We start from the raw sequence: 16160 nt of genomic DNA on the forward strand, positions 1-16160 counted from the left end.
ATGACTATTTAATTTGCGCGCATTAGGACACACACGCAACAATACAACGAAATGACATTCGCACTGTCGACTACGGTGATAATTATGCCTGCAAAAGTGGAGAGAGAAGAAAAAAAAAAAAACTATTTACAATCGACGGTTTATAAAAATACGATTAGGTATCGTTCATCACACATTTAATACACTTGACGACACGCATGTGGTCCTGGTGTAGTAACTTTGCCCTTACAGCTGGTCAACCTCGGCCCCCTCCCCGCGTGGAGGAGGAGGAGGAGGAGGCCCACCGAAGCGCGCTACGAGACACGACACGCTCGGCCAGTCGTCAAACGAACGGCCCGGTCCAGTGCTTCGTTAACGTCGTCGTCGACGGAGCCGAGCCCACCGCGCCAGGGGTACTCATGGTAATGCCGTGCCTCTCCATAACGGCGCTCGCCTTGATCTTACTCTTGTACTTGACGTCCTTGGGCTTGAGCATGCTCTTGTGGTTGCTCAGCAGCCGCGAGGGCGTCAGGATCGACTTGGTACTGAGGCCCGTGGCCTCGAGAAAGCTGTCGTAATTGCCGACGTTGCCGTTGTTCACCTGCTGCGAAATATCCGTCGTGGCAGCGGTACTGTTGCCGTCGTCGTTGTTGTTGTTGTTGTTGTTGTTGGTCTCGGCGCTACTGTCTGGGCTGGCGACAATGACGTTGACCAGTTGGGCAACGTAGGTCTTGGAGCCGTCGGTCTCCACCCGGTCCAGCTCGTCCGACAGGTCGCACTCGTCCAGGTTGAACTCCTCAAAGTTCTCCTTGATGTCCCCCAGCTCGTTCTCGGCCACTAGGGGCATCGATGGCTTCTTTGGCGCCTCGCCTTGTTCCCGGCCACTGTCGCCTTCGATCTTAAACTCCTCGAACTGCTTGACGATGTTTGTGACCTTGGGCAGGGGCCGGGAGGTCGGTTCGGGCGACCCCCTGGGCGAGACCTCGGGCTGCTGCTGGCGTATCTGGAAGGACGAGCGCACGTTGTTGAAGCGGTTCTTCCAGAAACTCGTGGACTCGCTGCTGTTGTTGTTGGTTGGGTCGCTGGTCCTTCTGGCAGAGACGATACCGTCAAACTTGAGGCTGCGCGCTATCGTCGTCGTTACGGGAAGGGACTTGTTGCCGCTGGCGATCTTGCCGAGATCGCTGTTGTTGTTGTTGTTCTGGTGTTTCTTGCGCGCCGTCGTCTCGTCGATGAGAAAAGACGGGCTCGGGATTTTCTTGAGGATCAGCGTGTTGTGGAACTGGGGCTTCGGGGGTAGCGCCGGGGGCAGCTTGGGCGCCGTGGGGGGGATCATCATTTCCGGCAGGGACTCGATCTCCTCGTAGTCGAGGTTGTTCTTGGCTATCGACAACCCCATTTTTGGGAATTGCAGGCACGTCTTCTCGACGAGCTTCTCCAGGCGCAGTTGATTCGGCAGATGTCTGCCTGTCTCCGTTGGTAGAGGCCTGGCGGAAGAAAGTTGAATTTCTAATAGGCCTTAAAGAATATAATCCTACTCCGCTATTTTTAAAGACATTAATTTAAAAAAAATCTAATTTTTATATTTATTTTTCCAGGTGATTTTCGTGTAATATTGCCCATATCCGGATAACTCGCCAACTTACCGCAACAAGTCGGCAGGACTCTTGCGCAGCTCCTCGACTTTGACGACAGGCTCTATGATGACGATCGGCCGAGCCTTGCTCTCGTCCACGTCCTCCTCGAGTCCCGACTCTGGATCCACGGTTGGCAGAATCCTCACGCCGTACTCGTCCTCGGAGATGGACGCGTCGAAGCCGTCTATCGATGGCGCCTCCTCGTTGTCCCCCTACAATACCAATCGTCAAAAAAAAGAAAAATATCGATAAAAAAAAGAAACCACGACTCCGTACCTCCTTCATGTCCCCCTCGTCCGTGGTAATGGTAGCTGGTACCGCGGTGACAGTCTGTCCAGGTTCCTCGGAGTTCCGCCTCTCCATTTCCGAGCCCACGGACTCAATGTCCGACAGTCTAGCCGGCTGGAACCTGACGATCTTGCCCCTGTGCTTGAACCTCCGTGGTGCCGACATCACGTTGTTCTCCTCGTCCTCCATGTCGCGCAACAGTATCTGGTTGACGCTCTCGAGGACGCTGTTGTGGTTCCCGTTCGGCCTGTACACGCTGTGTCGCAGTATCTCGTCATTGGGCAGTCGGTCCTCGTCCGGGTCGCTGTACCAGTTGACCGACGGCGACTCGTCGAGATGCCCCGTCCTCCCTATCGTCCTGTGGAAAGTAATCCCAAAGTTAGTACCCGCGTTCAAGCTTGTTTAACCCCCATCTCCCGCACTTGCCTGTTGTTGTTGTTGTTGCCGCATTCGTTTCCGGCCAAGGTCGTCTCGTTCCGGAGATTCCTCGCGTTGTTCTCGTACAAGGGCTCGTCGTCGTCCCCCGACACGTAATTGCAGTCCAAGCCGTCGTCCTTGCTCTCCGACCTGGCCATCTTTGCGTTGCCAGGCTTCTCGTCCATCATCTTGACCTCGTTCTCGCTGTCGGTCGTCACGATGGTCGGCGTGCAACGGCTCGACGACTTGTTCAAGGTGGAACCGGGCGACACGTCCGTCGACTCGCCCTCGCAAAAGCCCTCGGTGCTCAACAACGACGGACTCCCCTCGGTCGTCGTCGTGATTATCGATGCGTCCGTGTTCTCGCTCGACGTCAGGCTCGCCTTCGATATGTCGCTACCCGCAAAACTGTGCGTCTTGCGTATGTTGCTCGCGCACGCCCCGTCCTCGTCGCTCAGCTTCGTCATTATCTCGCACTTGAGCTTCTGGATGTCCTTGCTCAGGCCACTGTCGTTCAGGTCCTGCAACCAAAATTACCACTCGTTCAACAATATATACGCACGCGGTGGTGTTTGTATATGGTGTTTGTGGAGGGAGTGAAGCAAAGTACCTGGAAATCCGAGGGGTCGAGAGACGCGAGATTACCGATACTCGTGGCCTCGAGTTTGCCGCAACTGTAATCCTTGCTCGGGCAATTGTTCGCCCACCGGCTGCTCAGCCTGGCGATCTCAAGCTGTTGGTTCCGGATGATCGCGTCCTTCTCGCCGAGCAGGGCCCTGATGGTTTTTTGCTCCTGCTTGAGCCGCGACTCGAGCACCAGCAGGGCCCTTATGATACGCGACAGCTGCTGGTCCCTCAGGGAGCGCTCGCGTTCGCGTTTCGCGCTCTGGCTGTCGAGTTCGCGGGATAGCTCGCGGCAGCGCTTCGTCGACGCGCGCAGCGAGTCCTGGGCGCGGGCGACCTCCTGGCGCAGGTTCCGCACCTCCGACTCCATCTGAAAGACATCAAAACGGACATGTTCTCTCTTTCTTTTTACGTACACGTGCGTATACATTTGTGTGAAAAAAGAATAGATGAATAAACGAAAGCAACGTTAATGTAGCTCGAGCGAGCTAAATTATAGTGGTATGACCAAATTGCCCCGTCAATTTGATTATCCCGTCACTGCAAGTCAGCTGTTTATTAGACCAACCGACTGAAAATATTTACAAGGCCCGGCTAATTGTCCTCGACCAATGACCCGTTGCTCGTTTTTTTTCAACCGGGCAGTGATGTCATGTCCCTCGAGGGACCATTGGTACATTATACAATAGCCGCACGAATCGCCGCAACGAATGAAAATCCACACCAAAATTTAAATAACAATACAACGCATCATGTATTGCGTAAAGGGGCAGTGCGAAGAAAGTTTTGTCATGCAGAGGCGCGCTTCGTCGCGTGAGCTCTGAATTCCATTGCTCCCCGAAAGGGATACCGTAAACTGCACAAAAAAAAACGAATTTTGTACCTGATGTCAGTTTAATTTCTTTGGATGTATAATACACTGACGCGCGCAGTGCGCAAAAAAAAAAATAAAAAAAAAAATAAAGTAGAAGGCAATCAGGCAAATCGTTTGTGCGAATAAAAATGATGAAAAATGTTTTAGAAACAGCACTCATTTTATGCAACGTTCTGCGGCTCGCTATGACCTCCTATTGATGCACGGTGGCGGTGTGTATATACCTACGCTTGTACATAGCGAAAGCGCGCGCACGAAAAAACCGTTGGTCAAGAAAGTCTCTCTGTGTTGCTCGTTGCTTGGGGCCCGATGCTGGTTGACCAACAGCACGGTATACGGGCACACTTTTCGATGCCCGCGTGCGCCACTTTGTTCGTGCATATATACATATACACGTATACAATGGTCGCGCAGCCGTGACGTGGGTGTATCTATGCCGTGGTAAAATAACCGATGCCCATATAGTGTGCTACCGTATGTGCACAATGTGCAATTCTGTCTTTCCGTGCTCCTTCTTCTCCTCTACTATACTTATGAGTATTGTAATGATAAAACACGTGCAAGGATTAGATGTAGAGGAGGCGTAGCAATGAGGCAAGAAGAAAGGGAACTTATGTACACTGATTGGTTTGGGTTTCGATATCGTAGAGCTGGACGCCTTGCGCGTTTTTTTAATTATTTTGTCTAAAGCATCTAGTTTATAATTATATGTAATACTCTACGAATTTCGCGTGAGAAATGAAACTCGATTTTCTTCTTCTCGAGGTAAATATATTTTTTCAACATTTGTAAGAAATGATGTACCCCTTGGTCCAATCGCGTGTAAATTTTATCATCATATCAGATCTGATATGTTTTTACATAACAGTCCTAGCTTTTTTTTCCTTCGCCAAATATACAGTTCAGTTATCCCATTCTCCAACGCAGCTCCAGCTTGTCTTATTGTTCACCTGAGCTATATCCTTGTTTCTGAGGAAATAAGCTATAGATTTCTTTCTATGATGACCTGTCTATTTAAAAATAAAACTTACACTCACATAATTGACAAATAATAATGGTGATTACAAACTTTTTTTTTATGCGTATTTCTACTAAAATAAGAGGTCATTTTGTATATTTCTACTTATTGGTACATTTTGCAGATCATCCCTATACAAGAAATATTACAAGTGGAACCGACCTACCCATCTACATCGAACTATTTGTTATGTTATGAGATATTCCGTGTTGTATTCTGTCAACCAAATGAAAAATAAAAATTTTGTACAGTAATTTTTATCGTACAATCAACAAATTATCATGGAGTATCGCCAGTTTGTTTTTTTATTCTACTTCTCTGAATGTTGCAACAAAATTCGCAGGCGGTGGGCTCATGGGCTCCCTATAAAGGTACATGCAACCTTGAAGATCGGTGGCGGAAAAAAAAGGAAAAAAAAAGGAAAAAGAGGAAAAGCAGTTTACGCGAGAGTAAGTCTCAAAGGGGGCGCGGGACAACCTTTGACCAGCAGAAACGGCAACATGTACAGGTATACAAGCAGAGGACAGGCAGGCAGGTATCTAGTGAGCTACGGTCGTCGAGGCGTGCTTGGTATCCCCCCTATATATGTACAAAATTGTCTTTTGACCTGCTATTATGTACTGATGTTACAAACATTATATAGGTACATGTTACCACGATGACGAAAATTATTTTTACCCATCTCAGCAATTTACGTAATAAATACCCCCCACCGACATTTTTGGGATCCCCGTTGTTTCGAAAAATTGCTAGTTTTTATGTAAATCGAATTATTTCGATGGTCAAAAAGAATTTAACATTCAAATTATTTCTGCATTTTCAAAATGATAAACACGAGTGCCACGCGCTTCGCCTCACGTAGCTCACTCCCGCTTTAGTATTGCGGAAACAAAAAATTTTTATCTCCGAGATAGTATTTTCCTTAGCGACAAAAGACCACGTTTATTTTTATAACAAGACTAGCCGGTTATCTTGAAAATTATTTTTCCAACGCAAACAAGCTATCTAATGCATAAAAAAAAAAAAAAAAAAAAAAAAGAAAAAAATATGCAGTACGCGAGTGAAAAAACCCCAAACACTCAAATCGCGTAACAACACACGTTCTTGTCGTTCATCTTGTAATGTGCGAATCCTCAATGTATTTTTCAACGATGTACCCTCGGACACGCTCGAGAGAAACAAGCCGCAAATTTTCGAGAGAGAGAGCGAGCTGCAATTATTGGCCGACTGTGTAAGTATACACGTGGCCATCAGCCAAGACATGCGTATTTTCGAAATTACGAAAATCGCCGGGGAGGAAGACGGAGACGACGCGTGCGTGAATTAACGACCACGAGGAAGTGCGCTGTACGAGCGGCCTTGAACTTGAACGTGACTTCTCGGACGTCAAGTTTTTACTGATATATTTTTTTTAATTTATTTATTTTTTTCTTTTCAGCTGCTTTTTCCTCCTGAAATTTGCCTTACCGGTGACGTGTTATATGTTGTAAGTAAGACTATTATATTGAGAAAGGTTTGCTCAAAAAGATATGAGCTTGAATTTATAGTTGTACATCCCCATGAGCGACGAGCGAGAAATATGTTATAATGTACTGAAACATTAATGACAAAAGCCTATCACGTTGTGTTGGGCTTTGTGTTTATAGGGTACCATTTATTTGTTGATGGCACTGCCGTCGAAAAGACATTTATTGAGTGGCCATTCATCATACGACGAAATTTCAAGCGCGTACTTTTATACATATACGCTTACGTATGGACGAATTTGACAAATGTAATTGCGGTTACGACGCGACGAGGATGACTCCGTTTACTCTGTTGCAATGGTAATTGTTTGTGCTCGTAATAATACCACGTAAAAGAGAAAGTCGACCGCCGCGTGGCCAAAAATAACAAAGCCGAGCTCGTAACACGTAAGTGCAGCGTAATTCGCAATTTTTTTTTCTTTTTTCTTCTCGAAAAGAGAAAGTACGACCTCCTTCGTATGCGAGAGCACTTTGTTGTTATTTAAATGGAACTGTTTCGAGCTTTTAAAATGTTACTACATCGAATTTCATGAGTATACTGCTACTATGCACTTTACAATGAAACATTTTCGAGCACACAATGTATCGTGTGACCCTTTTTTTTTAAGTTTGAAGTAAGACCAGAGCAAAAAATTCAAGTATCCGGAAATACCCGAACGTTGTTTCTCAGAAAAATAAGGGCACTCTAACGTAACAAATGAGTATGTCCTTGGCGATTTTTAGCGGGACCGATCTATTTTTAGGAGCACATCAAAAGTAGCAAGGACACACCGCTGTATTGACCTCAACTAAAAAATCGATCAAATTTTAATCTAAAGAGCATTATGTACAAATCATTTTTTCGTTTAAAAAATGAATTCATTGAATAAACATAAATTGTTGAAAAAAAAACTTTTTTTACTTGACACTCGGCTTTCTGATAGTTCATTTTTAATGGTAGAGCTATCGTTTACCAATCGAGAAAAAAATATGTTCCAAGACTATCGCCCTTCCAACAAAACATTGAAATAACTTTTACCGAACTTCTTCCTATGAATAACTTTAATAAAAATAGTTAATACCAACCAGGAATATTTTAAAGTTAGACATGACTCTGAAGTTGAAAATTTCCGCGGTTTACTGTCAACTAGCCCATACTTTTTAATCGACGAAACGTCCCTTGATAACTACATATATGTAGTTACATGTGTATACACTATTGCACGAGGCATCTAATCACCTCCGTTAAAAGTTTTCTTTTACATATGTCATGAAATAAAAATTTTGCATCCAGCCGACAAAAACTCAATGAATCATTCCCTCGGCAACCTATCTCCACTGCCTATCTGCTGCAGTACGAGCTCTTCATTTTTTTTATCCTACACGTGAAACAGCGATTTCATGGGTGTCCACAACGCGACAACAAAGTCAACGCGTCCAGCGGCATCAAAACCAACAAACAAAAATCGCGAGAAAACGAAACCTTATACAGCGGACCCGTGAAATGTCCATCGAATCGACCTTGACTATCTGGAGAAAAAAAAAAAAAAAAAAAAAAAAAAGAACCTCCCGCACGTTCACCGATGATGTCAGTGTGTACACGCATTTTACACGTACACAACACGCAGTATATAATGTAGTATACAATGGCACGCGTACGCGCACAATCCACCAACTTTCTCCGTTGGTTCTCCATATTATAACGTAAGTAAGTATGCATCAAAAGGACAAGAAAAAGAAGAGAGAAAAAAAAAACGGCCCTCTCTCTTTTCCCGGAATACGTTTGTTGCGCTGCTGCAAAAGCATTTTCATCGTTTGTCGTTGCGCAAAGCGCACTGCAGCCGCATTTTTTAGCCACCGTACACATTTATATATATATGTATGAGCACACACGTGCGCACCGTCGCGGATTTATATTCATTGTTCTGCCAAACGAGCAAGTATAAGTATAATATACAGTACATCGTATACGTGTCGCCTTTGCTCGGGCTCCGGTTTCCCCGCACGACCCAGAGACTCCGAGCGTTCTACCATAACGTGTACCTACGGTGGCCTTCTGACTTTTTTATACTACATATACACCTACTCGCTCACTTTTTTCCTTCCCTCAACTCTGGTAATACATGGTTACACACGTGTCGATCGCCTCAATTTCTCCCGCTTTGTATACATAATACGCCCGCGCTTAATGAAATTACTGCCGCTCCGAATTGAAGTTAATTACCATCACTGCTGAATCGAGCTGGCACGTTGCTGGCTGATGGTGTAATTGTGGATGATATAATATATACCCACGTGGCGGGTGAAAAGCGCGATTAAACGGTGCGCTTGTACCTATACGTTCCGAAGTTTATTTAAATTCCTTTCTGCGGGAACAGGACGATGTGGGCAACGCTACGATCGCACTTTGATCTCTCGGCGAGAGCGCGTGCACAAAAACGTACAAGATAAGTACCTTCATCGCATGATTATGAAAAAAAAAAAATTATCTGATGGGAAAAACGCGAGCGCGCCTCCTGTCTGGCCGCGTTACACATTTTATAATTTCTATTAATGACACCTCTTGGCGTGTACAGAGATACATAAATGTATATGCAGTGGCACACACAAACACGAGCGTATATCTCTTCACGTGATCCGCGGTCATTTCTGATGGCATTTTTCTCTAATTCATCGGCACGAATAAATTACGTAAAAAAAAAAAAAGCACGAGTTCGCTCATTTGTGCAACCGTGGCATCATACGGAGAAATCGGCGGCGCGTGAAATCAAAAACATTTCAGTATAGGTATTATAATAACAATATACTACCTCTCCATATCGCATACCCCATGCAACAATGGTTTCATAACGATGTACGCGTATAAGGTGAACTTGCCATATTATCACCCGTTATGGTACACCTATATGATTGTAACGATGCATCATATGTAGAGGTGCACATTATTAAATAGCAGTTCTCGTCGGGCATGAAATATTTAGGGCAGCGATGTATAAATCTAACACAGTTGGGGAGGCAGCGAACCGTAAAAACGACTCAATCAGAGGTACGATACGTCGCGTTTCTGGCGTTCTCCTTTTTTTTTTTTTTCATGCAGATTCGCGTTTAAATTACTCACAAACTCGAGTCTCTTCATTGTACTTCAAAACATCCGATCGCGAGCGAAGGACGAGCAGCAACGCGAACAATATAGTATGTGTGGAATGTGGGTACAGAGCAAAGTTTTTTTTTTTTTTTTTTATTCTTTCTAACTGGTCTCACTAAAAGTGTCCCGCGTGTACTTGCGCTCTTGTAATCGTATGCGAGCACACGCGCCTCGACAAACGGATGGGCGTTCCACTTTTTCACACCTATCATGTAGGCACCCGTCCGAGTCACAGCTGTTGCCGCTGTCTCGAGCGCGTGCACGCGTATGAATATTATGTCGTCAGGTGGTCGTAATAGTAAGAGTTGACGGAGAGCGCCCCGGTCTTCTTCTTGTTCTCCTCCTCTGTTTGTGTTTCGAGTTTTTTAAGCTGATTAGCCGAGATAAGGATGGAGCTTTGGCTCGTTTGAAAATTTTTATGTGGTGGCAAGCGAGAGAGGACGGTTAGTGAACTCGTTAGAGTGTCTTGTTAGGCCCAAAGAGAAATTTTATTTTGGTAATCGTGAGTGTACTTATTCTTAAATATCTGTTTGTTTTTGTTGAAAGGAGTGTTGTCGCACTTGAAGGAGGATCCGGCAAAAAATAAAAAATGTTAGAAAACGCTGAAAAAAATTACGATCTTTTTAAGAATATTGTATGTGCTTATAAATTTTTTCAATTTTTTTTTCAGACGTATTTTCGAGAAAAAAAAAATCATTAATTATGGGTATCAAGTTATTAAATTGTATTCAAGCTACCATTTCAAGTAATCAAAACTTTTTTTTTATTTCTCCCAGTTAAAATAAAGTTACTTATAAATAAGCTGTCTTTTAAATTAAAATAAACGAATAATAAAAAAAAATTACACAAGTAATCTTCAAAAAAGTTATAATTAATAAAATTGAATTAGTTGAGCCTCCTAAGAGCCTATGTTAAATTGTGGAACTGAATGACTTTATATCTGAACAATACGTCTGAAAAAAAAAATTTTTTTAATTCATTCGCACATACGTTCTGAAGAACGCAATTATTTTTCAGTGTTACCTAACGCTTTTTATTTTTTTGCCGAAAACTCTTAAGATGGGTAACGTTGCCTTTCAGCTATAAATTGGTACATTGAGAAAAAAAAAACGATGATTGGTTTCTTGGTTGGAATCGTCGAAGATGAACAAAAGTATTGGAAAAAATTTACCAACGAACAAAATAAATCAAGCCATAATATTTTGCATGTCATTTCGAGAAAAGCGTTTAATTTTGAATTTGAAAGTATGCTCGAGGCACAGTTAGGAGGTATTAGGTAATAGTCTAAGCTTCGAAGGAAAGATCTTTATTGCACGAAAATTGATGTACATTTTTTCCAAGTTAAATTTAGATACTGTGTGTGTTTTCTTGGCATTCCTAATGTACCGGGAGGTCTCTGCAACTTTCGGATCCATCTTATTTTCGGAACGATTACAACACAATTTTACGGATCACATTTCACAAGAGATTGTATATATGCTTGTTTACGGTGATTTTTCATGCTAGAAAAAATGCCAATTTGTCACTGATTTTACTATTTTTCTCACTTCGAAGATTCTCAGAAATCTTACTTTTCCATATCATTGTAAAAAATCATAATAAGAAGATACATCAAAACACATCTATTTGATATAAAAAAAAAAAAAAAATTGATGATTAAGAACGATTTGTCGACGAATATTTTATACATGATTTTTCGTTCATTCATGAACAATCATTTTATTCTCGTTGATGTTTGTATTATTAACTGATATAGTTGATTGTTATATTCAAAAGATTAAAACCAAACAAGAAACACTTTTTTCTAAATGCATATCCATTTTTTTGCTACTACAAGTACTTCAAACACGATGCCCAACAATGTTCTTTTTCAGTAAAATTCAATACGTCACATTTGTAGATAATACAGTTTCTTCTCAAGTGGACGAAATATTTTTCTCTTTTAAAAAATATAATGTACAATTTTTTGTATCAGTTTTTTTTTTCGCAAAGCTTCATCGTACTTTACGTATAACCCACTTGCCTGATGTGGATTTGTAGCGAGAACCCGGGTTTTTGATAAACATTGAGTTACACAAGCACCATAAACCGTATGCACGTGTGTAAGCGCGCATCAAAGTCCAGAAGGACGTCGAACAAAGGGCAGGCATTAAAGAGCGAAATAGAAGAGTTCACCGATCGCATTACGCCACCATCCCGACAGAAGAACCTCGAATTCGCGCATATACACACGTGTATCGCAATTACACGCGCTTGATGCCTCCTCTCTCTCTCTTGTGTACCTATCTGCTGTATAAGTATACGTGTATATAAGCTGCACAGGCAGCTCTTGGGAACGTGCAATTTTCGCAGTCGAGTTACATCAGGCCCCACACAACACGTCAATCGCCTATACAGCGATTTAAATGCCCCTCTTTCCACCGAGAAAAGCTCGCTTCTTTTGGCCTCGTGCCGAGATTATTATGCCCCGGTGTACGTATGCACCCACCATGAGCTGTAAGATCGTCGCTGACTATCTTTTTTTTTTTTTTTTCATTCCTCATCATCTCGGAGTTTAACCGAGAAAGGGGAGAAGCTCCTTGCAATTGTAGGTGCCGATGCGATTGTTGGGGAGAAAAATCACGGATCACAAGTAACACCATCGAGCTGCAGGCCTTTTGCAATAATAATCGGTGAAACACCATCGATTTGAGGATAGACATACCCCCGATGGATGATTAAATTGCTGTTTCGATTTTGGATGTGTTTATTTTTATTATCTTCTCAACGGGTCAAACCTGATAATTGTGATTTCAAGTGTATGAAATACATATGCTTCGATAATTTTGCACGGCAAACAAAAAGTTTTTACTTTATGGTGAAGTAAACGACTTTGGATTTTAAATTCCAAACAGTCGCACTATGGTAGTGTATCATTGGCCTGCTAACACGCGCTCTAACGGTATCCGCGTGTCCATTTCTGAAACCCATGAATATTCATGGCATCGGGTCTCGTTGGAGGAAGTAATCACACATTTTGCAAATAAAAAAAAAATTGAGTATATCATGATATCGTCTATGCATCCAACTGGCTACGACGTTTTACAAAAAAATAAAATAAAATAAAATAAATGAATAAACAAATAAACAGTACGAAGGTGCACGTTGCATATAAAAACGGGAGCAGCTGTGAAACGTTGCATGGATAGGTATTATATAAAATACACGAGCAAAATGTTTGGTGATCGACTCCACAGATAAGACCTTTCCATCTTTCGTCGTGATACGTGAACAATTTTTTTAACAAGTTCTCGTAACTGCACAGCCGCGTAACGCGTTTTTACCGAGGTTTTTACAGTAACGTTCGTGGAGGCAAAAATTTAATAATAAAATTAAAAGAGACGAGACAACCCACAAAAAGTAAATGCCACGATAACCCGTTTTCCGCGAAATTAGGTATAATCACGTAGGTGAAGGAAACAGTTGTACCATTTTTACAAGCTTAATGTAAAAATACATCGTGTAACAGAAAAGGTAGAGCTAGGCTTTTCAAAGATTTTTTTTTTCTACCACACAATACCGATTTCTTATATACACTGCATGGTATAGCAGATAAAATTACCCAGTACATGATGTGTTGTATGTTTTGAAAGACCAAAATAATATTCTATTTATTGATAACAGAATAAATCGAATAACAATCACGTGATTGTGACAATTTGAATCGGTGAAAGTTTACCGATTGACGTAAATACCGAAGATCATCCAGTCGCAGCGAAACCACGAATACAGTCGGCGCAGGAGAAAGGAATGAAAATCAAACCCTGTTGGATAAATCGGTAAAGATGTGTATTGGTAGATCAATGAATTTGGTTCCCAACAACTGATTTCACCGAGAAAACAAGTAGCGTCCGTCAGTTTCCTTGCCGATTCGGTTCAAGGGGTCATACGTATACAATGTATAGGCAGATACCTTGAATTAGCTCCCAACAAAAGTGCAATCCTCCGTGTCGTCCAGCTCCACCAGGCAAGAGAAAGAGAGTAAGAAACGAGTGTCTTTCAGTTCATCTTCGCAGCCTCCACGTGCATGGGTTACCACGACTCGCTCACTTTGCCCATACACAGATTATCAACACACGTAAGCGCAGATACGCGTTCGCAGCATCCGATCGACTCTTTGTTTCACTCGGGTGTGAAAATAATACCGTGAAACAATTGCAAAAAGGGCAGTTTGACGTTCAAAGGGAGGTAAGTATTGGGTATCGTATTGAGGGAGCGTGTGTGGCAAGGAAGAGGGACGCGACAGTGGGGTATGCGCAATGTAGCCATAGGATATACAACCGCCAACGCGACGGTGTTGTCCGGGAGGTTCAAGAGCAGACTGGTCAGTCTGGTATACGGGAAGCGAGCGCTCGGCCAAGTTGGATCTGTGTTCGTATACGTGTTACACACACACACACACACACACACGTGCATCCCGATCCAAAGGAGCGCACGAGTAGGAGGAGTGTATGTACGTGTGTGTGTGTGTGTATAATATCGTGAGAAGGGGAGCCAGTCCAGCTAGCCAGTATACCACGTCTTTGCTGCTTTTGCGCGCGGGACCCTATCTACTTATACAGGCTCTCTTTTAACGGCTCTTGCGTGTATGCGATGCTGCTGTGTGTTAAGAGGGAGGAAGAGGGACACGTTGAAAGAGAGGGGCTCCTTTTACGTTGAAAATTTGATTTTTTTTTTTTTTTTTTTTTTTTTAATACTTTACATGGGCTGTAGGATATCAATTGGAGGGTGCAAGAGGGAGGATTATCATCACGGGAGGGTCGATTATTTGGCCACAGTTTCTGAGCACGTGATTCCTTGGGTAGATTTTGTAAATAATATTAAATATGCTTTGCTCTAGTTTTGTATTGATTAAACGTTTGCCCGTTGATTTCGCATTGTTATATCAAACAAACTCATGTTTTTTTATTTTGTTTTTTTTTTTTTCGTTATCTATGAGTGAGGCACGTTTGACTTGTATTTTAATTTTAAAAGACTAAAATAAGAGATGAAGTCATTGTTAATAGAAATAATGTTTTTAAAGACAAAATTGTAGTTCACACGTAGTTTAACGCTGACAAAAAACATGACAGATAATGAGCGTGAAATTTTTAAATATCTTGAATGGAAGATTCAAAATTTTTTAAATTATCATCTTGTGTAGAAGTAAATTTATAGATAGACACTTTTTTATTAAAATTATTTTTGTTTTATTTTAACTGCTTCATTGAAATACCAAACATAATTGTTAATTTAATTTTCAATAGCTTTTATTTTATGTTATCTATTATAAAATTTGTTTATGTAAAATAATTTTTTTATTTATTTACTCATTAAGTTTTCGATAAGTCAAAAATGAATCAATCACAACCAGCTTAATCAATTCGTATTATTAGAGCACAAAAAAATATTGTCTGGTGTAAAACATTCCAAATAATTTTATTTAGTTCATCTACCGAGTTTTTATTACAGCATAAAAGACGCTTTTCCTTAATTTTTAACATATTTTGACTGAGTCGTAAATTATGAGTTGACAAATAATTTTATTTTTAAAAAGTATAATTCATAATTTTAACAAATGCAAGAAATATATTAATTAAAATAATTTCATAACATGCTTATTAACAATTTTACATTAGTAGTATATCATGAACAAATTAACACGTGACATAAGTACAATAATTCTACATTAAAATGAAGATTATCGCCTCGTGATAGCGTTAAACTTCAGCTTCTTATCTAATACATAAAATAAAATATTTCAAAAATAATGCATACTTGAAAAAAAAACACAAAATTAAACTATACAGATATGACTAGAAGGCGAGTAATATGTGTGTGTGTGTGTGTGTGTGTGTGTGTGTGTAAATAATACACAGAGATACACAGAAGAACCAGTGACGCTCCATACCATGTGTTAACTTGGACGCACATGCGGGCTCGGCGAAAGAGAGAAAACAGAGCAAGTCCTTGCCCATACCTATGCAACATGGAAAGGAACGGATCGAAAAATGCATGCCAGCCTCGTTGCTGTTGTTGTTGCATGCATATATATACAAATACATATACACGCAGGGACGACCAGGGACGGAAAATAATGTTCGAGGCGGAGAAAAGGAAGTGTTCGAGCGCATTGCGATGGAGAAACAGGAGGAGGAGGAGGAGGAAAAAGGATACGAATGGGAGTAGATGCTGCGAAAGAGGAAGAGGAGGATAAAAGGGAGACACTCCGGGAGCAGGAAGAAAGAAAGAGTCGCCTTTCACGCTGCGGGACCCGTCACAATGGGACTTGTCGCGTAACTCTGAGCGTAGGGCACGTCAGCTCATTAAACAGGTGAAAAATGAGGGACCTGATCTGCATGAGATCCTTGGTTCGAGATATGCTGAAGATGGACATGTAAGTTTCTTGCACGTGTACTTGTTTACGATATTGAAATAATAATAACATTTTTCCATGCGATTCTCTTGACTACGAAAGGTTTCAATAATTTATGCAAATCAAACTCGCATGGAATAGGACAAAAATCATTCGTTGAGGCACTGATGACAAAAATTTTTCGCAAATGTTGAAAAAAAAAAAAAAATAAATAAACAAGTCGATGCAGTGCATAAACACTATCATTTTAATTATTCTTTATTGGTGCAACTAAAAAAG

General features: G+C 41.8%; 1 protein-coding gene across 1 annotated transcript; it reads right to left on the reverse strand.

The window, feature by feature from the left end:
* Positions 1 to 115: 115 nt before the first annotated feature.
* LOC106640981 (uncharacterized) lies at positions 116 to 13818 on the reverse strand. Its single transcript, XM_089592743.1, has 6 exons — positions 13440 to 13818; positions 2932 to 3315; positions 2331 to 2842; positions 1893 to 2262; positions 1626 to 1828; positions 116 to 1466 (listed from the first exon to the last, which is right to left on the reverse strand). The coding sequence occupies exons 2-6, from the start codon at positions 3313 to 3315 to the stop codon at positions 323 to 325; spliced, it is 2613 nt and encodes an 870-aa protein (XP_089448869.1). The 5' UTR covers positions 13440 to 13818; the 3' UTR covers positions 116 to 322.
* Positions 13819 to 16160: the final 2342 nt, after the last annotated feature.

The sequence above is a fragment of the Copidosoma floridanum genome, unplaced genomic scaffold, assembly GCF_036245765.1.
Source record: "Copidosoma floridanum isolate Cflo_tuat_1 unplaced genomic scaffold, Cflo_Japanese_pri ptg000019l, whole genome shotgun sequence".
NCBI classification, from domain to species: Eukaryota; Metazoa; Arthropoda; class Insecta; order Hymenoptera; family Encyrtidae; genus Copidosoma; species Copidosoma floridanum.

Coding starts and splice junctions, on each gene's coding strand:
- LOC106640981 (XM_089592743.1), bottom strand. CDS start 3,315: ATGGAGTCGGAGGTGCGGAACCTGCGCCAGGAGGTCGCCCGCGCCCAG. Junction 2,843..2,931: donor TCGACCCCTCGGATTTCCAG/GTACTTTGCTTC, acceptor TTTTGGTTGCAG/GACCTGAACGACAGTGGCCT. Junction 2,263..2,330: donor GGCAACAACAACAACAACAG/GCAAGTGCGGGA, acceptor TACTTTCCACAG/GACGATAGGGAGGACGGGGC.